Source organism: Parus major, chromosome 6 (assembly GCF_001522545.3).
Source record: "Parus major isolate Abel chromosome 6, Parus_major1.1, whole genome shotgun sequence".
In the NCBI taxonomy this organism is placed as follows: Eukaryota; Metazoa; Chordata; class Aves; order Passeriformes; family Paridae; genus Parus; species Parus major.
In genome coordinates, this window is record NC_031775.1 from 23,817,093 (window position 1) to 23,840,323 (window position 23,231).

A 23,231-nucleotide genomic window follows, 5' to 3' on the forward strand; every position below is an offset into this window, starting at 1 on the left:
TTCACATATGCCTTTTTGGTCTGAGTGTCTCTTTGAAGGCTGGACTCACAGCCTGCAGCTAACAAGGACCTTTCCTTCCAAATGAAAAGAGGAGAGCAAGAAAATAATTGCTTTTATCTCAGCAAGAGAGGACTGCAATCACACACCGTGCTATTGGCATGACTGACAGAGGCTGGGTTCCTACTGTGCCTAATTTGCTAAGGATGCCATCCCTTGATGGCCATGGGATTGACTTGGTCCACAGTGAGGAGTGCTGAGAGCTCTGCTGAGCTCCAACCCCTCCAATACAAACTGACAGCCTTCACACTAAGATTTACAGAGGCTGCAAGGAAGACAGTGCCAGAAATAACTGGTTTTTCCTGAAAAAACTGAAAATATCAAGACCTGCCCTCAGAGTTCTGGAGGTTTCCACAGTGAGGCAGGTCAGAATGAGAATTTTAAGTGTTCCCAAACTGATTTTAGCAACTGAAGATAAGCAGACTCCTGAGAAGCAGCAATGCCAGGTGGAACTGTTCACCTCCATGGACATTTCCCCAGCTCAGAAGAGTGGGTACAAAGGTAAAGCACACAGCTCTAGGTCTGACCCTTTACACAAGAGGGCAGTTTACATTTCAGAAACAGAACTTCCCTAAAGCAAATGAACTCGCCCAATACCACAGGATAGAAAGCAGCAATCAAGCGTTCCTATTTCAGCTACTAAGAGTAAATTTTCTACTGTCTTGACTAATAGAAACTTCTGCCAACTATTCTGTGCAGAATCACCAGCCAATGCTAGAAAGAACAGTAGGCTAAGCTGCCATTCCTTTAATTTCCTTTCATTTAAAACTCATTAATATAAATAAATTTGAAGTTTGGGATCTAGCCAGCACTGAAACCCATGCAATTTTATTTACAATAAATATCTTGGTGCTACACACTCAACAGGACAATGCTTAACAGACTGTGATAAAGGTGATAAACACAAGCAATGAGTATCAAGGAAGAGGAAGGCATCTGTAATCCATTCATCTTTAAAGAGAGGGGAAAAAAGGCAACACTGTTCCAAACAGCAATTAAAATCTGAACAGTTGGAGGAATAAAGCAGAAAAAAAAAATCAAGGCAGGCCTGCAGAAAGGGAGAGAGAAAATAAAACAAACAAATAAACAAACAAACACTACCACAAAAATTCAAGCCCACAGGAAATATCTGATGCACTAGTCCTATTAATAGCATAAAAGTCACTGGCAGATACTATCACTCAGCATTTGTTAATTAACTGAAGATACACAGATACAAGGGGCTCGAAAGTACAAAGAACGACTGGGCTACACAAACTGGCACTTTGCAGAGAACACAGTGTGCTTCCTACAAGGATACAGCATCTAAATTAGCCAGCAGCACTTCCTGAGTCAAAGAAAACCTCCAGTTAAACAAATTTTAGAGTCCCCACCATGACCCATTCACTTTTTATGTGTGTATGCCTATGATTTTCCATGCAATGAGTAAAAAACAACCTGACTGAAAGGCTTTTATAGAGAAGGACTGTAAAGCTTAGTGCATGTGAGTTTCTAGGAAAATGAACGACACACTTCTGTGAAAACAGAATTTCAAGGTATCAGCTTGGATTTCTATTTTAGTTTAGTTTGCAACCCATCAGCATTATTCTTAAACAGTATTTCTTCATGTAGAAGCATTCAAATAATTTTCTTTCTCATCACAGCAGTCTCCACGAAGCTAACAAATAAACCAGTGTTGACATACCTAAGCCTAGGGATTTATTGCACATTGCACATATCTCTTCTGGAGACTTGTTGACAAATACTCAAACAGGCTCTGTGTCTTTGGCAAGATCCATGTGGTACATTTTTTCCCCCTGATCTGTGTCATCTGTCATACGACCAGGTAGCACCGTAATTCAGTAAAAGGAAAGAAAACTAAAAGATGTTTCCACTCCTCTTTGCCCAGACTTATACATCACTATGTTAGTAACCACTTTCTGTCATTTCCTTCAGAAAATATTATAATTCAGAAAAATGCCAAGCAACAGCAATAGGTCAGTTTAAATTGTAAATAATGGTTGACTTTGTTTCTAATTTTTTTTCCAAGCATATGACATTGCCTGCAATGTCTGGTTAAAGGATTTAATTTTGTTCAATAAAAAGACAAGAATTGAAAGTCAAAAGCTTTTAGAAATAAATTGGCATGCATGGGCTGCGGGAAGCTCTGCAAATACTGGGTATTTATAGACCCATTTTTTTCCTAGATTGAAAAGAGCAAATAAATTACAACAAACAATTTATTCAACACATGTTGTTGTTTGTTCATTTCCAGAATGTGAAAATAATCAGAAATTCATGAACAAATCTATCAATTATTTTAATAAATCCAATTACATGCATTCTAGCATTCACTGTGCTAACTGCTCTGCTTTGCAAAGAAGAGACAAGACTTACATAAATGGTACACTTGCTTTTTTTTCATTACAAGCAATCAGCCCCGAGTCAGCTAAGTTCAAAATTCACCTTCTGTTTCAATGGGACTGCTCCTAAAATTAAATATGTGCTAAAATTTATTTTTTTTTCCCAAAACAAGGCAACTTCAGTAAGTTAAGTGCATGCAGACCCCCCTTATGGATCACTGCTGTAGCAAGGTCTCTCATCCAGTAACTTCAAGATGAAAAATGCACCATTTTCTTTTCCACTGTTGAAGAAGCCTTTTCTCTCTGCTAAGGAAGGCCTTGTGGAACAAAGGGCATCGAAGGCAGCAGGTGCAGTTTGAGAAATCACCACACACAACTGATATTTAGGGAAAACTCGCTGTTAGTATTTGCCCAGTACTAACTGAAGCAGTCTATAAACCCTTCACATGAAGGGTATGAGTTTTATAAAATTCATGGAGTTTAGAGTAGTAGAGTTCTACATTTTAATAGTATTTCTGCAGCCATCCACCCAAACCACATTAGGGAAACAAGATGCAGCTTTCAATGTGACCAGAGTTTCTGAAACTGTTATCAGAATTTCACGGGGGTAGAGGGGGTCGCATCTCAGCATCCATAGATTATTCCTTAGTGGCAAAATTTTTAAATAGGTTTCCTTCAGATTTTCATTCCACAGCAGGTATAATAAAGACCATGAGCTTCAATATTTTTGCTTTCCCTGTAAAAGTATTCTTAGTGTGGACACATGCCATGCCCTCTTAGACTCGAGGAACTATTTGGGTGTCTAAAATTAAATACTTATTGGTGTAATGACCCAATCTTCTACAGAAACAGCATAAGGAGGGCCTCTAAAAGTTCTCCCTGCAAACCTAACTCTGCTTCTGCTGAAATGAACTTTGAAAAATTCAATCTTAGACCATTACCTAGGTCCTCTCATCCCAGGTGCTGCAGCTTTCCTCTGGCACTGTACCACATTGAGTATAGGCCAACTTTACAGCAGATTTCTGCCAGAAAAGATAGTTCCAGACTTCTGCCTGAAAGGTTTTTCCTTTCATCTGTTTAGTTTGTGAGCTGGAAAGGGATTAGTTTTCAGGCAGGTCAGTCCTGGATCCAGCTCACCAGATGGCTACACAAACAAGGGTGGCAGAGAAAGGCAGGGAGTGGGAGGGTGCAGGATGCAGCCAGAGGTGATGAAGGCTTTTCAGTGCCAGCCTGCACTTTGCTTGGCTTTCTGAAGGACATTTAAATGACCTGATAATTTCATTCTTCAGCTCCTAGAGAAGAGCTTCATATCTTCTTAAGGGTCAATATCAATAAGGTTACATCTCTCCACTAATTTGGGGCCATTTAATTGCAATTTAAACTGCTAAGCATTGTCCTCTCTGGTTAGGACAGCTTCCTTTCACAGTCTGTCTTAAAGAACACATAACTGTTTCAGTAAAGTGAGAACAGCATTATAATGACCATGAGCTGCCCAAATACACCCAGCCTCCTTTAGAGGTGAGTCTTAACTAACATCTTCTGCCAGTGCAATTCAGTTTTGCCTGTAGTGACTCAAACTATGCATAAGGACTGAAAAAAAGGAGCAGAAAATGAAAAATTTTGTCAAAAATGTATCTCAAAGAAGGCATCCAGATTCCTTTCATGAATATGTCAGCATTATAAATTCATAGTAACTTGTTAGTCAGTAGGGTGTCCGAATGATTAAAACCTTCTGGGCTTCGAAGCCATTTTCTCTGCAGGAATTTGTCAAATCCTGTTCAATTCACTATTGGGAGCACTTAAAAGACAAATAATGTTACATACAGTCTGGTCACTGTAGATACATTTCTGCCATTTTAATGAGTCTCTCTTCCTCCCAGACTACAAAATCAACACCATCCAGAAGCAAAATCAACACCATCCATTGTAAGCAAACAATTGCATGCATGGTACATGTCCATTTAACAACCATCCTTCCCTCAAGTACTACTGGAAAGTTGCATAGTTGGTACAATTTGGGTTATATTTTGATAAAGTAACACACTTTTTTCAAGGCAAGAGTGACAGAGAGATTTCTGCTGCTTAAGCAGTAACAGATACTGAGGAAATTGGAAGAGATCTCCATGACAGAAAGAGCATCATAAAGCTAAAATGAGCCAACACCTTGTCACCTACCTTGCGTTTGTTTGTTGGGCAAACATACAAATAGCTCAAAATAGTCTTCAGACCAACTTTATCATTCAGTTTCTCATATGTTGTCCCGTAATCTGTTGACCTACAATTCAAGAGAGATTCTTTTAAGTACAAACACTTAATCACAAAACCACAAGTCACTTGGCAGCTTTTCAATATAAGTCATGCTTTAAATAGCAGAATGGCTCTCCAGAGCTTTTTCAATGATTCATGTAGTATATAATGATACTTAATTATATACACACAGCATCATGTGCGTGTTTACAATTTGCATTTAAATTAGATTAGGAAAAATTAAACCAGCATCTTTCCAAATCATCTTAAACATGCACAATAAGAAATGCTACATTCTGCATACAGAAGATAATGCTTGTCAGAAATGCCAAATAGCAGACAGCAAGAGACTAAGGTTATCAATTCATCATATACTCCAAGCTTAGACTAATTTTGTTAAGATGGCTCATCTCAATGTATTCCAAAGCAGCTTCTCTGACACTGACTAGCAGAAAGGATGGACACATGGGCTTTATTCTTGCTTTAAAAGCCACCATTCAGTAGAGCAAATAAAATATTTCTGCAATGAGGGTTGCCCATAAAAACACTGACTACATGTCTTGGGGAAGAACAAAAGAAGTGAACAAATAAGACTCCAGTGGTCCTGTAGGAGTTACTCTTAACATGTGCTGGAACAAAGATCAATCATCAGCCGAGGTTTTGTTAATTATGCAGCTCATGCTTGCCCGAATTCTGTCCCTGTATCCCAGGGATTTAAATAATCAGCCCAAACCAGTAGAGTTGGTGTCCATAAATTGCAGAAAAGGACATGTATCTGGGTAACAGGCATTCAAAACAGTAACACATTCCTGTATCTCATCTGTAACATGTACAAATGGACCTATATAGAACTTCACTTGCAAGCAGTAACATGAATTTCCCTTTTTGCCAAGCACTCCAAAACCAGACATTCTGAAGGAAAATCTTGGCACACATTATTTGCAGATTCTCTCCTATCAGGGCAACAGTGACTTAATTCACAAAGGCATTTAAGACCTGTAATACTTACTCCTTTTTTGGTGGAATATGGAGGCTGGAACATTTCTGAATCAAGTACCATACCTACATTCATATTATAGCTTCTGGGATTTCAGATTTTGCAATCAGTACATGAATAAAACAAGAAAGCAGCAGCTTAGGGTTTTATCCATGAAAGACAAAATGCACTAAAACGTGAATCTGCATTAAAGTTGAGTCTTTCTATTTAGAAACTCTATAGAAGCCTTTGCACATATCTGCCTGCTCATATAACAATTGGCCTATGATTTATGTCCACAGATTTCTCCTTTCCTCCAATAAACACACACCCTTCTGTGTGCATGTGTGACCTTTGGTGTTTAGAACATTAACGTCAAGTTCTCATCTGCTGACTGATCTTCTCCTTTATAAGGTCATCTCTCTCAGGAGCACATATAAACTAACTGAGCTATTTCCTCAGAGGACTGAGGAGCAGGATATTGTTCTGGTTGTTTCTGTTGCTGAATATTTCAGAGATGCTCCAGCACCCAGGTGAGGGGATCCACAGCAGGATGGGCAGGATGCCTGGCCCAAGGACTGCAGCTTCCCTTTGTTACCATGCCCCACCTCACCACCCAGTCTTATCAGAAATCAGTATTTCTGCTGTTCTCTGCCTAAACCCCAAAAGCTACTCTTTGTGAAGTTTGATCTGACAAAGACAGGCAAAGATAGTAAGGACTAAATCTGACCTGCTGAGTAAGGAAAAATACATTAACAAAATAATGCTGCTGTTTCTTATACCAGTGACAATGAATTCAAAATGGGATCCTTCAAAAGGAGACAGGAGCAAAGTAAATCTGAGACATGACACTTGCTTTGAAATTGTTCAAGAGAGGCAGCCAGTACCCCTGCCACAACACAAACTTATGTCAACAGCCTACTGCAAATGGTAATTTCAGAATTGCCAGCCACTTCTTACTTCAAATCTCTAGGCAATTGTTTTGCATTCACAGCTTTATTTACAGGTAACACTCTATACAGATGGAAGCGTGTGCCTCTGTCAACATCCATAAAAGAAACCGAAAGATTTAAAAGCTTAGAAAAACATCTTTTTTTTTTTTTTATTATTTTTCAGATGGACGAATTCACAAGCAATCGAAGGAGCTACTATTAGATCTTATTCTCATTACTGTGTTCTAAACTGACAAGAGCCAATCCTTCTACCTTCCCATTTACCAGTTTTTTCTTTTGTACCACTTTACAATTACCCTTAATTTTAACGGGGTGGGGAATGTTGTATATACAACAGCACACAGGCATCCATAACTGTTTTAACACAAAGAGATGGTAATATATACATTTGCAGAGCAGTGGGAACAAAGAATTACATTAAAGGAAACACTGCATACATGAGGAGTCTCTGTTGGGAGCCAACCCAGGCGTATCACCAACCTCCATTTCTCTTATTTCTATATTATATATATATATGTATGTATGTCTGTATGTGTATATAAGCAGGCACTGATTAGCAGCCTGGATAACAAGCTTTGTTTGTCTTATTAAATGGGTTTATAAAGCAGCATGAGACTCCCTAACCCATAAAAACACATCAGCCATTGGAGGGCCCAGGAAGGCAGCCTAACCTGGCAGAGCTGCAGAAGACAGATGCACCTCAGCAGGGTGTAGGCACTAATGACAGAGTAGGATCAACAAATTCAATCCCAGTTATCTGAAGGGGAAAGGATATGCAGCAACCAACATCTCCACGTTTTGTGTGGAAGGCTGCTCCTCTGACGTTCTGCAGAGAGAAATCACTTTTAGTCCATGTGTCCATGAGCAAGCAAATGACTGGAGAAATCATTGTAAAGGTCTTAAACCCAGGGCCTGTAGAGCTGAAAAGACAAAAATAAACTATGTCTCCTAAATAGCTGCAGCTAATGGAATAACTATATGTAAATGAGTGAACATTTTATTGTGCCTCGTGTAGACACGTGTGCCACAATGGCATCTCAAATTGTTTGGGGGAAGAAAGGGGATGTGAGTGGTACATTGTGGATGCCACTGAAATGCAGATTGGACAGTAGAAGAATACTATTTAGAAAATAAAAGTATTTAGACTCAATTCTGAACTTCACACCTGTCCCACCATATTAGTTGTAATTGTTCTTAAATCTCAAATTTTACCACTAGATGCTTAAAGTCTGACTCGCTGTTTTTTCAGTAAAGTGGAAAACAATGCAAGAAGATAAACATTTTCATAATTGCTAGCTCTTTTCACAGTATAAAAATGTACCAAAAAATGTGGGATTGAAGCTCTGGCTTTCCCGGTAATAAATTAAACAAAACTAGAAACATGTAGAATAATTTCTGTTTTGCAAACTATTTGCAGGAAAGCTGACATTTAAATAACTTCATTATTATTCATTGACAGGGCTTTTCCCTCTCCTCCCGTCAGGGTAAATGACATTTCTATTACAGTATTATAATAAACTGCTGCACATTTTAAATAAAGTCACTGAATTCCATTAGTCCACCTACTGTCATGAATATATCTCAATCCATTCCTACCGATATTTCACAATTATAATAGGCATTCTGAATCAACCAGCAATATGAACCCTATGGAAATTTTCTTCTTTCTCAAGAAGCACAGACTGACATTCAGAGTACTGTCAGTTTGAATATATAGATTAAATAAATTCCCTAGCAAGTTGCTGTTTTCTCCTTTGTTACAATTTAAGGTTGCCTGTAGTTATTTTACATAAGATGCTGAAGACTTGAAGAATCTAACATTTGGTCAGAAGGGATTTTTTATTTTTTTTTTGGGCATCAATATCTTTCTGGAACACTCCATGAGAAAAAAGAAAACCATTACTTGCAGACTTTAAGCTGTCTCCCATCTCCTGCTTACTGAGTACAGCTTTCTTCCCGTGATAACAGATTAAGTTACTTGTTATACCACATCATTAAGAAGCAATCACTTTAATTGACATAATTTTTTTCTTTTCCCACCAGTTATGCCTGGTTTTGCCATATTAACCCGACTGCTTCCCCCACATCCACCATGAGAACACTGCATTTCATGTCCTTATCCCCCTCTTTCCTCCACAGTTTCATTTGCTGCTCTAAGCAAGGTGTGAGTGGCAGCCAGCCCTGGGAGGCAGGACCAGAAGCAGCTGCAGTGTGGTCTGTGAGCAGCAGAGCAGGGCAGCCTGTCCTGACCTGGAGCACTGTGAGAGATGGGCTCTGGCCTTCTTCTCCTTCTGCTCATGAATTTAGCCCTGGCACAACCCAGGCATTTTTAAGTTAAGCAATGACTATTAGATCTTGTGTTCCAACTTTGCACATAACTGAGTTTGCCACCTGGTTTGCCTCCAAAGGGAATGGCCAGGCGAGCACAAGATTTTCCAGTTGCTATCAAATTAATCTCTACAAGAGCAGGTTTTTGGAGAGAAGCCTTTCAGATCACACAAGGCAGAACTGTGGAGCCACAGGCTGCACTTATAAAAGGCTTTCTTTCAAACAAACGAGTTTTTGAACAAAATGAATAATTAAGACATTAAAAATGATCTTTCATGTCTGAATGCAAAAAATACTGGAGCTGGTAATTCTGGAGCAGATTTGTATTCCCATAGGGAATGTTTTAAGCCTGTTTGTAAACTGCTGTAGAGCTGTTGACTTTCGCATTCTTTTTTTCTGGGGAGACTTTGAGGTGCTATTCCTTCATCCCTTAAATTGAAACTCTTTACTTTGGTTTCATAGCCAGGTTGTAAAGTTTCCCATTGATTTTTGCCATACCACCATGTTTCACAAAAGCTAGTAATGTCAAAGTCTTCTTCAACAGCTACCCATTTATGTTCACATGTTCCTCCTGTTAAGCCCTTCACAAGGCATTGATAGATATCACTTCTGCTCTAATGCCTCTTTTGATTTAACTCCTTCATGTGCAACCCTGGTATTTTTTCCAGAAAGGAATAATGCCTGATCTCATATTCTCAGGGTGAAACTTATTTTTTTATTTTTTAAAAAAAAATCTCATTTTCATAGAAAGTTAGTCTTTGCAAATTACCTTGCTTCACTGGGACACTTCTTACCACTTTCTGTCTTTCTAATTCATTGTATAAATTCCCCAAGGGTTTTCACACTTCTAATGGGATCTGTTTGCTTAGCTCATGGAGACTGACACATTTTGAAGGGAGATTTACAATTCCACCTGGAAGAGCAATTACAAGACGTAAACATTTAAGTTCTGTGTCCTTGGACAGAGTGTCCATGTAGAAAAGAGCTTCATAAGAGTATTTTAAGACTTTGTTTCAAGAGGGCAGTGGTCTGACAGCAATGACAAGTCAATGCTGGTCAGCATTTCTTTACAGCACTGCACATGTCACAACATTAAAACATTCAAATTTATCCAGCCAGGTTGAAATTAAACTTACAGACATCTCCAGGGTTAAGAAAAATATTTCAAAACTCAAGGGACCCGCATGCTTCACTCCCTAAGTGAACACATCTCTGATTACTTTTTTCTCATGAGGCCCTCAGCAGGCTGGAAAAGAGTACTGTTCCCAGTGCCTAAGTGGAAACAGAGGGAAAGACTAGATAACTAATCCTACATTTGAAGGAAGTCTGTGACAGAGCCAAATTCAAGTCCCTTCAGGCTCCACCATCTTCCCATTCCATCCTGACAGTTTTAAATTTTCTGGAATTTTGTGAGTGCAAATAAGGATTGGAACAAGTCTTGCTATCAATGGCAAAAGGATGAAGTACAAAATTAAAAACAGTTTAAACAGTTTAAACAGGCATTTTAGAATAGATTTAAACCTCCATTTTGAAAATATTTTCTTCCAGTCAGTGGGCTGTAGGTTTTACTAGAAATTAAGTCATAAATTTCTAAGAGTTAAATGAAATGTGTTTTTCTTCCCCTTGTGGAAAGAATATTCTCATCATAAAATAAAGTTTCCCACCTGCAGAAGCCACCAAAAAGACTTGGAGAAGAAGTAAAAGAATTACAAAGAAACAATAGGAAACTATTAAATTGACATTTCTCTGCATAATCAGTTAAAGTAATTCAATTTTCTTTTCATTTTCAATCAACTTTTATTTGGAGTAATCTAAATGAACAGAAACCTACACACTCAAATTTCTTGTAATTTTTAGCTTAATATAGTTCAGCTGATTATTGCTATAAATAATTTACAGATGTGACAAGTAGGAAAAGTAGTTCACATCATCCAATCCCCAGTCCACATATTGTGCTGGATAATTTTTCAAAACATTACCCAATTCAGAAAGAAATCAAATAGGGCAGTGAGAGAGCCATATGATCATCTGTAGGTGACACAGATGAGCTGCTTGTTTCTCCTTCGAGTAATGGTTCAAGAAAAAATTGCCTTCCGCACTGTTCCAGTGGAGAGTTAGAAACTCAGGTTACCAACCCATGGAAGCAGAGAATACTTGTTCCTCTGTCAAGGTTAACAAGAATTTGGTCAATTGCTTCAGAAGTCATGGGATGATGACAGTGGGAATATTCCAACAGGAGACAAGGTATGTTGTATGGGACAAAAGGAAATTGTGTGATCAGGGTGAGGTTGTTTCTCACTCTTGTCTGTGTCAGATGAAAGGTGAAGGAAATGGGCAATTATGATAAACATGCAAGAGTTCTCAGCTGGACAGGACAGAAGAGCAAGTCCACTCATACCATACTGCACAGCACTAGGCAGCAGCAAGCCTTATGGCTGTCAAATGCCAGGACAGGGAAAAGAAGAATTGTCCTAATAAACAGGGTAGCACACAAATGAGAACCATTATCCTGGTTCTGGCAGGGACAGAGTTCATTTCTCCTTAGCAGCTGGTGCAGTGTTCTGTTTTGGATTCAGCATGAGAACAATGTCAGCACACAAATGTCTTGGTTGTTCCTGAGTCACTCAGGAACAACCTGAGTTCCTATGCTAAGTCAAGGACCAGTTAGTGCTGGTAAGAAAGTGCACAAAAAGCTGAGAGGAAGTACAGACAGAACAGCTGACCCAAAGGATATTTAGGGATATATGACCAGCTGGCCAAAAGGTTATTTTAACCATCATGCCAGTTTATATAAACTGTGAGAGTTACCTGGCAGAGGGGTCAGTCACAGTCTGGGAACGATCTGGTGTTAGCAGGTGGTGATCAATGGCATTGTGCATCACTTGTTTTTCTCGGGTTTTACCTCTCCCTCCCCTCACTCCCTTTAATTGCTGTATTTTACTTTGTTTCAGTAAGTTTTCTTGTCTTGAGGGATGAGTTTGGGGGTTTTATTTCTGATTCTCCTCCCTATCTAACTGGGGTGGGGGGTGCCTCACTGCCAGCTGGGGTGAAACCACCTGGCTGGCAGGACTGGAAGTTGACAAAGTCTCTGCAATTGCCCAAGCATGAGGCTCTGAGTCTTGTAATTGCTTTTTTTATCACGTGAAAGCTTGAATAAAGGTGCTGAATGGGCTTAAGTACTCCTGTCCTGAGACCAGAATGATCCACCTGAATTGATCTGCACTGCCTTTGCTGTGATGCAAACCTTGTCTCTGAACTGCTAAAGACTGTCTGATTTCTATTCTGCTAAAGCAGAGCGTTCTTTGCAGAGATCAATCACACCTGTACAAGCCATGGTGAACAACCCTTAGAACAAACTAATCCATGTTGTTCACTCAGCTTCTTCTTGGAGACACCTGGTAAATTCACTGGAAAAGAAAACCTAGGGAGGAAATAGTCTGTGGCACAGATAATTAATAGTGCAGAATCAAAAATATAATGGGGTAAAGCTGAAGCACCAATGTAGATGTGGTGAAACGTGTATTCCATTGCATAATTCCTCTTCAGATCCTCCTATTTTATCAAACTAGCCATGGAACAGCATAATTCAGAACAAACTTTCATGTGAAAAAAATACAGAGACATTCTATGTTTGTAAGATGTCATTAAACGAATTTTTAAACATCAGTTTCTGATGCCACTGCCTTTTATAGCAGAAGTAACATTCTACTGTATTGTGGAAAAGGGCTTTTTATCTTCAGGCTTCAGAGACATTGCTGCATAAAGGTTGGATACCCAAAGAAAAGAGCAACATCAAATATTTTAGCCTGAAAAAAGATCAAATTTGGATTAGATGGGAATGATGCACTTTTCCCCTCCTCCCTTTTACAGCTTCTCTAATTTTAGATGTCTGTCTCATCTTGTTAGATCAGTAAACCCCCTTTAACTGCACAGTGTAATGGTTTCTCATGTCAGCAGGCTAAGAACAGAAGATTCTGGCAGTTGATAAAATCCATATTCAGATTCCCCACTCCTCTGCCTGCTGATCAGAGATCAGATCCTGATCACACTCTCCTTTAAATCCAAACTATTTACTGTGTAGATGCACCACCATAAACATGGAACTGGATAGCTTTGATGATCAATTTGCCCTTGCTTGGAAGCAACTGCTTCCAGATCAGAAGGATCTTTTCTGTCAGAATGCGAGACATGAAGATTTTTATTTCACGTGTACAATTACTGAGCTTTTGTGTAAAAAATAATGCACTGAGATTTGACTGGACTCTGTTCTGGAAGTGTTTCCAAGGCACTGTTTTGCAGGAATGGACTGTAAATTCACTATTTGCTAGGGGAAACTCCATTCTGGGGGCTCAGCTACATTCTGGAACCCCTCCCTGCAGTGCTAAATGACCAGCTGCAGGATTAGCTCTGGGACAGGGGATAGAATGTCAAGAGCAGAGGACTTTGGAAAATTAACAGTGGAGTTACCACCTATTTTGCCTGGTTACCAGACTCCCAGCAAGGCTGGTGTTTGCCACTAAAGGGAAAGAACTGGGTGTTCCCTCTCGAGCAGCAGGGAGGGTGACTTTCCAGAACTTTCCCTCTCAAATTCTCTTTCAGCTTCTCACCTCCCTGTGGCCTCAAAGCCTCATCTCCAGTCCCTCACTGACTGAAGCAGCAGAAGTCAAGAGAAGTGGGGAGGTTGGCCATCACAACCCCTTCTGCTGCTCTAACCCAGCGCAGTGAGAAACAAAGGAAGAGCCATCAAAGCAAGACCTCCACTTGACCCTGTCAGTGAAAGGCTCAAGAGGCTGGCTCAAGTGGTGCTCTGGCTGAAACATCAGTGCCATCTCCCCCACTCTAAGAGTTATTTTGTGCCACAGCATCTGGATGCATGCGGGAAGGACCAGGAACTCCACTAATTTTTGGCAGCTAATTAATATATACCAAAAATACAATAACAAATACATACCAAAAGCTGACAGGTTATTGATGCTCTGTTATCTGATGGTGTGTATGACCCAAACATTTTCTCTTTGCTGTCATGCACTTTTCCATTTGCCATCACAGCATTATTTTCAGTGAGAGACCCCGAAGAAAGGAATGAAAGTTTATTGACAACAGGGTTTTTCCTTGTTACCTTAAGGGAATTTTGGGGGATGTGTGGAATAGCAGTGGAAGAGACCAGTCTGGAAGATCTCCTTGTCCACCTGACTCATTTCTCAAAACAAACAGGCAGGGTAGGACACAAATTGCTGCCCTTCCTTCATCAGGGTGGTGAACACTGCAACCAGAATGCAGCCATTCCACAGCCACACTCAAGGCTCATGGCCATCAACAAAACAAATCTTAGCTTAAATCTTAGCTTAGCAAAGCTTAGCTGTGATGGATATTAAAGTCATTCTTCCATATGTTTAAATCAGAAGCTGCCTTTTAAATTAGGATTGCGAATGACTTACGATTCTTCCTGCCATATGTTTACAGGGACATACTGACATCAGCACACCCTTAATGCCAAATTCTTGCTCATAAAGTGGTTCCTTGAGTGTTGATTCTTCCCATTTTCACCCAGTCTGGTGTAAATCACACAAATTGCTAGGACTGGAGCCCAGCAATCATCACACTATTAACTTTCTAATTGATGGTAATGGCCAGAATAAATTTCAGGCACCCCAAGGGGTGGTTAATGGATTTTGTAGCTTGAGGGCAGAGCAACAGGAAGCTTTTCCATTAATCAGGGAGATGAGACAACCATACATGTCCTACACTTCCCACCCAATCATAACACTGAGGTCACTGCAGCTTGGCTAAAAAAACCCTCACAGCGGGCTGAGCACAGTCAGAAAGTTTGACACACTTGTTCAGCAGAGCTGCCTTAGCATCCACAGCCACATTATGCATCCAGAAAGCCACTTTAACCCACCTCCAATTAAGAGTAAGGAGCAGTTTTACTGTGCCATAAATGCATTGCAGGTCTTCTGCAGGGTACACACTAAAAGCCAGAGAAAAGATTTTCTGGCTAGCACCATCCAAGCATTTGCAACACAATATGCAATCTTCGTTCTATCCTGCCAGTGCAAATCAACAGCTAGAAAGCTTAAAAGATCCAGACAGCCCAAGACATTATTGTCAAAATCACTGTCCGAGCCCCTTAGTTGTTATAATGGAGTAACTCCCGAGGACCAGTAGCATTTTAAAACCAGCTAAAAATGTGCTTCATGCATTAATTCATACTAAAGTTAGCTGGAAGATGCAATTCTTATCCTTTAGGCAATGCTAATTTATTATTATTATTATTATTATTATTTTATATTTTTTTGCCTTGCTCTAAAATATCATTATTCCTGGAACTTGGATGGAGTAAAATTACAGGAGGGAAAGAAATTAAATAAAAAAATCAAAACAGTAATTCAGAGTGCTTCATTTCACTTGTACCAGTGTTATCATTATCCATTCAGTTGAATATTTTATAACACAGTCTGGCTGTCACTCTATAGGAAAAAGAGTTCCAATGAAACAAGGAGAAAAATCAAAATTAAACACACTGTCGGTTTCAGATTATTCCTATATTTTCTGTCAATATTTCATTTTTAAAATATTGCAGAAGATTTATCTGAATAATGATGCATTTCCCAGAAGAAAACTGTTCTACTGGAAAGGTTTTCAATTCATTCTCTGAGTCCAAGCAGTGAACACACTAAGCTCTTAGCTCGACCCTTAGCACAGCACAGTACCTAAGAAAGAAATTCGTTGTTTCTGGACTGCTCTACCAAAAAAACACTAATTAATGCTTTTAAGCAGACAAATACAATGAGTGTTACTGTTTTCCTTTTTAAAGCAATTTGAGTGATGCAGCTCTACCATTTGTGTCAGCTGCAAATAAAAGACACCAGGCAGAGCCACGCAGCTTTATGTTTCTCCTCTTGGTTGGTGGAAGCGTATTTATCACTGTGTATCTCAAGGATCAGTGGGGTTATAAAGCTTGCTATTTATAGCTACTCTGGGGGTATCGAGCAAGTGACAGTAATTTGTTCCTCTGACATCTAACCTTAGGTCAACTCCAGTAGCAGAAGATGGATTTTTACAGGAAATGAAACGAAAGTACACAGCAGAAGATTAATACTGTTTTCCAGGCCTGTGGAGAATGCGTGCTCCCTATCACTCTGCAGGAAAAATGGTCAGGAGCTTGTGCTGTGTGTTAAGAACAGAGCAAGCTGTGGTCAAGGTGAGGTGCTGGAGCAGTCTATTAGCAAACTGATACACTGGCATCGGGGCGTAGAGGAATTGCAGGCTGACAGTCCAGAAATGAGCTCAGCTCTTCGGGTTCTTTGATTTTGAAAGTCATCTTTAAGTCAGCACCAGCTACAGATAAAATGGGATTTGCTTTTTACCATGTTAGTAGGAAAAGATAAAAGTAAGTTAAAGGATAAAAGTAAGTTAAAGCTTCGCTGTAAATTCCATGTAAGGAACATCTTGCACAAGATCAGGTTACTATTTTGCCCTGCATTGCAAAAACCTCTTATTTTAAATAAATTTTCTGTCTGTGAGAATATAAGGAGATTGAAACGTCTTTAGAAGAGTCCCTGACACTGAAATCCTTACTGATGGGCCATATTCATCTGACTGACAATCTACATTCCTAAACAACAACCTAAAGAAAAAAAAATGGACCAGAAGACTTATTTTCCCCACAAGCCATCTGTTTTTAATTTATTTGGATTTAAAAATCATAAGGAAGGTCTTTCCAACAATGGGGGTGTATAAAGACACTAATTATTCAATCTAGTTATTATTAAAATAATGCTACCAAGAGGAACTCAGCCAAATTACCTGAAAATTCTTTCCACCTTCTTAGAACAGACCTGTCATCCTCAGCCACCCCTGACATCCTTAATAAAGGTGTGTCTTCTAACATGCTCAAAAGATTTCAGCTTTGAGCACAAAAGCCCTATAAACCCCCAATGTTCCAAAACAGCTGGGAAAAGCCATGCTAATTTCACATGTGAAAGCCAAGGCTGGTAGAAAAAGAGTTATTAATTACAAAAGGTTCAATTTGCACTTGGAACGACAAAGGTCGCATAGCTTCATAAAGATTATACCCTCAGAAAGGACCTTCATAAGTCCCTGGACATTTCTGTGGGAGATGGTTGCCAAGTCCTATTCCTGCTGTGTGATAGAAAGTCACTGATAAATGACTGTGAGTGGAAAGTCTTCAATTCAGTTTTGATTTATTAGTGCCCAATTAGAACAGACACTTTAAGTAACAGTCGCTGAGGCAGCCAAACACGGGAGCTGTGGCTCTGGGTGGTGGGGAAGGGAAGGAGGCAAGAACAGCTGCCAGTTTTTAAATGTGCAGCTCCAGGGGGGAGCAGACACTCAGGGATCACAGGTAAGCTCCAAGTCCCCTTTCACACACACTTTCACCATCGATCACGCTGCCAGCAATCTGATCATTTGTTGTTTAAAGGTCCTGCAGCAGGTGAAACAAGACCAGACAACTGTGACCCATCCTTCTACCTCTTCACAGGTCAGCTTCCTGACAAAAATGCACTGAATTTCCATTTTCAATAGATGAGAATTGGAGGACTCTAAATACACAACAACAAAAAAAAAGAGATTTTTTTTCACTGCTTTAAAATGAAGTTCCCTGTTCAGCTCATCTAATTTTTGGGTGAAGAAGGCACCTTAACCTTCACATCATGTATGGGTTTTTCTGTCTCCATCCTCTTCCCCGTTTTGAAATTTATGGTTACCATTTAGGCTGATTTCAATTTCCATTAATAATATGTGGAAGTGATGTACATTTAAGTGATTTTAATCATGTTGTAGTGACAGGTTTAGCTTAAAGCAGGGCTTCACTTAGAACTATCAAGTAAATTTCTCTTGAAAAGGTCAGTTTAACATTTAACAGGAGGGCCCATTCCAGACAAATTAGAATTTGCTCTACTTGCTTCAAGTGCAAACACTTTTCAGGCTTCAAGAGAGGCACGTCAATCAAAAAGAAAAGTGTCAGGCACCCAAGAGAGAAGGTTCACTGATGCCTCCTCACACAGCCAGCCCAAGGACTGCTCAGACACGTGGGCAAAACTGAAATATTCCTGCCCCACTGTTCAAGATCTGGGGCCCACAGCAAGCAGGGAAGGCAGAGCTGGGGCAGTTTGGCCAAGCCCCTGACAAGTCAGATTTCTTATTTCTAATTGCTGCAGCGGCAGGAATGCAGTGGGAGAGAGGGGTTATTGGGTGGGCATCCCACGAGGGTTTGTTATTGTTCCTGGGCCTGCCAGAGACATTTGGGCTTTCCAGGAGAGCAGCACATTAAGCAGAGAGGCCATAGCAGCAGTGCTGTCTCAGTGGCACTCTCAGCAGCAGCCCAGTTCCACACACCTGCAGCTGATGACAGCTGGCATCATCACAAATAAAACCCAAGAAATCAGCTTGTGCTTGCAGCACGTGAATCCGTGAACCAGAACCTCTGGAGAACGCAGTGACATCAGATCTTGTGGTACCTCCACGTTGTTGATGAGCCTTTCATTGTCAACAGCAAAGCAGAGCCTGTAACCTCCTGTTCCCATGGCACCCATACAAGAATGTAATATGTCCTAGCAGATCTCTCTCTTTGAAAATAAAATTTCCCTGTGGATGTTCTCCATCAGGTGACAGTTTCTGAGTAAAATCAAAATATCCTCCAGGGATCTGTCCAACCTTTCTAGTACCTGGCTGAATTACATACATTTAGTGACAGGTTTCACAACCTCTTTTACTAACATGTTTTACTAGTTTCAAAAATGCAAAACTCCTCATAAAACAGAAATTTTGTTTTTCTAGACAGTGAAGTGAGTTTGTCCAGGCAGCTAAGTAAGTTCACCATAGTGTAAATTTCCCCTGACAGCTCCAAAGTTCTCCAGGAGTCCTGGAGAAGCCTCAAAGAGTATTTTTGACATTTGGGCTGTCACACTTCCTGAACAATCTTCATTAGGTTCACAGGTTTGTGCTTCTGCCTTGAAAGAGTGGTTGAGGGGGGAAAACAACAAAAAGAATAAAAAAAACCCAAATAAAATAAAAAACCAAAGCCACATACACAACAACAGTGTATGGAAGTTCAGGGATAAAACTGAAATTTAATTCAGTGATATACAGGGTCACTTGGAAATGCTTTGGACATTTTTTCACTTTAGAAAATGCCAACCTGCCAAAGCAAAACTTTTCAGAAAAGCTCCTGAATGGAATTTCCTTGCAGAACATCAGAAGGAGCAGATTTTTTTTAGTTCTGAGATGTGAGAGGTCCAGGCTTTGTTGGCAGGAGAGGACAGCACTCAGCAGAACAGTCAGCTGATGTACTGTAGCTGTCTAAGCATTGAAACATCTGGGGCTGTTACTGCAGCAACCACCAATACACTGAATTTAGTTCCAAGCAAATCCTCCTTTACAGCAAGGCAAACACTGAGATGCAGTCATCCTCAAATAATACAAAACTTCAGTTTAGAAGCATTCCACCTCATCTGAAGAGAGCTCTCAGCCACTGTATTACTAATTATTGTGGGGTGGTGCTCTCCTTCACCCCTGCTTGTGTGTAGGACAGAGAAAGGTGTTTAATAATGCAACCACACTCATGATTATAGAGAATAGATTCACCAGCAATTTGACTAATCAAGCTGACAAAGTGATTGGATTCAAAAAGGGAAGGACTCTCCCAGCAGCAGTTCATTAAAATAAAAATTAAATTCTGCACATTTCCAGTGTAATAAAATTTACTGGTTCAAAAGAGCGGAAAAAAAGGAATAACCTGGATAATCTCAACTATCAGCAATAAAAACCAGGTATTAGGGTGCAGCTAAGACTGGAATGACTCTTTTAACCTCATTACAGACAATCAGCAAATAAAATATGCAAAGAAGAGGTTCTGCAAAGAAAGCCCTTGTACCTAGAACCAGTTCTGTCAGGTGATTGTAAACAGTGCTGGAATGTGACAGGTATTCTCACAGCAGTGGAGACAACTGTGGCTCTGAGGGAGGACCATGACAAACCTCAAGTAAGCCAGAGTTTTTTATGAGAAATGCGTGTTTGCAAGAAGAAAAGTAAAGCTATTTTAAAAATAGAAAGCTGACTCATCCACACACAGCTCAGCAGTGGTCCCATGAAGTTATCAACACTGTGTGAGGCTGCTGAGAGTCAAGGAACTCAGCCTGGGTGGCAGTGTGAGAATATATTAAAATAAGTGTCTTTTTGTGGGAATGTTTTATTTATGAGAGTAGAACAGAACTGTTGAAGAGAATGAAATAAAACTCCTTTGATTTTATTTATCACCTTACTTCATGTTAAAACTTAATGGGAAAAATCCTGAAGTTATTAACAATTAAAAAACTGCATGTTTTATTGGATTCCTGAGCTGCTAACAGTTTTTATAAAGGACATTTCAAAATGGTGTAAAAGATGAGATAGATGGGAGAAACTTCTCCTGAAGAGAATAAAGGAAACAAGAAAACATGGCTCAGGAAAAGCTGCCTCTTAAACTGCCCTTAAGGACCATTAAGGGGCATTGGCAGAATGAGGTAGAGGAAGGGTTTTACCTGCATGAGGAGAAGCAATTGTGTCTGCAGAAGAAATGTGTTACAATCCAAACTATTTCAAACCACCCAGAAAATCCATCAGTAAGGCATCCAAGTGGGTCCAACAATCCCAAACCCTGTAAACAGGCAGCCAACAAAGGTACTGGTGTTCCAAGGCTGGCTCAATGGCTTGGTCACTGATGCAGGACAGCAGAAGAGGGAACCTGAGGCTGAGACAGAAACTGCACACTCCAAAATTCCTTGTGGCAACACCAGACACTGAACCCCTTGCTAGCAAAAAAATAAAATCACTTGAACTCTTCTATCTTTGCATGTGCCAGATACACTTCTCATCCCAGTGGGGTACAGATACCAAAAGAAAAGAGCATATGTTACCAAATTTCTTCAGCCCTGCTGAAAAGCATGGAAGAACACCAAATGTAATTAAGGCCCAGACTCAGGAACATAACCAAATCCTGCAAAACAGATGTAACCACCAATGCTGGGAGCTCTTATTGGCCAGGAAGTAGAAATAAGACTAATCTTGGCACTGTGAAACACTTTTAGTCCCACTTTCACATCCCAGACATTTACAGTTCTTTGGGAAATTTCTGTGGGTTAGATCCCAGTTCTTATTGAGTTTCTATTCCCAAGGAAGGAGATATTTAACTGAAGCCACTATTCCCAAATTTGCTCAACTATTAAAGAAAAAAAATGGACAGCCAAGATAAAATTCCTGTTGTCATTTTTTTGTCTGAGCATGAATTGATTGAGCTCAAATGTATTTTCTGAGGGCTGTGCAATGGTGAGCAGGTAAAGGAATCTTATTCTACAGGGAAACAGAGACAAGTAGACAACTCTAGTGATTGCACTGTCACTCCTGAAACATGAGGCCTCTAATGCCTCCATTAATTAAGGCTGTTGATCTAGATCAGAGGCTGATCAGTCTTCAACCCCTGGACTTGTGCATAATGATTAACTCCTAGCTCACTGTAATAAAACCTTGAACCAAACATCTCCTTTGAGTACACAGAGAAAGAGAAACCAACTCAGCTAATTAGACAGAGTTGTCACAGCAGCTAATCAGCACACCTACATTCAGCCCAGTGATTGGTACCAGCTGGGGAATCATTTCAAAATTTACCAGGGAATTAAGAAAGCACACCTTTGGGACCTGCTGGAACAGAAGTCTTTGGCTGACAGAGCAAAAAAGATGCAGGAGATGAAGCAGCAACTAAAAGTAAAGTTTGCTTTAGGAAATCAGGAGTGAAGACAGACAAAACACACAAGAAGTGACTCTTGTGGCAATTCATCAGATCTGCAGTGCTGGTGGGCAACAGAGCAGTAGTCGACTTTAGGGGAAGCACTAGGAAGAAAGCATCATAAATTAATCCCAGCCAGTCAGCCTAGGGTGCAGCAAATGACAGCAATGGAACACAAACAGTAAGTAAATCACATTTACCCCTGCCTGCCTGGGGACTGGGTCTAGATCTCTGTTCTCTACCTCAAGACAAACCCAGTCCTAGTCTATTATTTCAATTAATGAAACAGTCTTCTTATTGAATGAAGACATTACTTGTTTACTCTATGACTCTGACAGAAAGACAACAGTAAGAGTGGATCTTCCTTACTGTACCACTGGGCATTAACTCAGCTGATAGTGCTGACACATCCTGTCCCATTTAGAGGCTGGTAACTTCAGCTCCTCGAGTGCAGCTACCTCATCTTTGCAGGACTCTGTCAGTAGAAGAGCTATGCTGCCAGCTCTCTTCCTTCAAAGAATCTAGGTCTTTTGGCAGTTTACCCTTTTTTTTTTAAATTATTTTTTCCTTTGGCATTTAGACATTACAGTGATATTTCAGATATAGCTGAGGCTCTGAACAGACTGTCCTGTGAGCTCTGTAAATCAGAAGCAGCAAGCATGGGCCTTCTGGCAGGACTACTGCCAGCTCATGATCTCAGCAGATGAGATTCATCTGCCACAGGTCTCTGCCACAGCTGTACAGCACTGTTAGAGGCACACACTGGGTACAGCTGGTGCCTAAAAAACAGGGCAACCACCTGCACCCACTCCACAGAACCACAGAGCAGGACAGGCTGTGGCACCCTGCTGAGGATAAACAGGACCTAAGCCTGGTCAGGAAAGTCTTAACAAGCCACTGTGGTTGCCTGACAATTCTTTTTTTTCTGTTTTGTCTCCCAGAGCGGGCACGGTGACCTCAATAACACACCAGGACAACAACCTTAGCTGGCCATTGGTCAAACTTATGCACCCCCACCTATTTGATCCTCAGATGAATTCTTCCTTAAAATTTACCTCTGCCTTAACATCTCTGATTCCATGGATGATAACCCTATTCATACCATTGAGGCAACTGAGTTTGATTCTTCACAGAGCCCTCTAAATTCACTAATCTCTGTTATTAACTTTAGCACCTATTAGCACTCCAAATCTCTCCTAGGAACAGGATGCCAACACCAGAAGGTGTAAACTCCTCCAAGGAGTAGGGCAGCAGCATGAGAGTCACTGCCTGATGGGCCAGCAACGCTTCCTTCCCAGCTGCACTGGGCTCAGCCGTGTGCTGTACCCACACAAATCCCAGGACACTCAGCTGGAACAGTCACAGTGCAAGGACTGTGCTCAAGGTACTGGGATGTTACTGGTTGGTGCCCAAAGAAACAGAAAGGAGCCATTTCACAAATACTGATTCAAAAGAACTTTGTGTTCTTATGGATGGCAGAGAAAAGACAAAACAAATCAGACAACAAAAATTCTGTCTTTTTGGATGGGTAACGGGCATGA

The 23,231-nt window shown here is 40.3% G+C and overlaps 1 protein-coding gene across 2 annotated transcripts in view; it reads right to left on the reverse strand.

Moving 5' to 3' along the window:
• LOC107206988 (VPS10 domain-containing receptor SorCS1) overlaps nucleotides 1–23,231 on the reverse strand; it is a 261,910-nt gene that overhangs the window by 141,503 nt on the left and 97,176 nt on the right. For both annotated transcript variants that reach the window (XM_015633576.2, XM_033515613.1), the window contains exon 3: nucleotides 4,575–4,674. In XM_015633576.2, coding sequence (XP_015489062.1) covers nucleotides 4,575–4,674 — 100 coding nt within the window. The remainder of the gene's footprint in view (nucleotides 1–4,574; nucleotides 4,675–23,231) is intronic.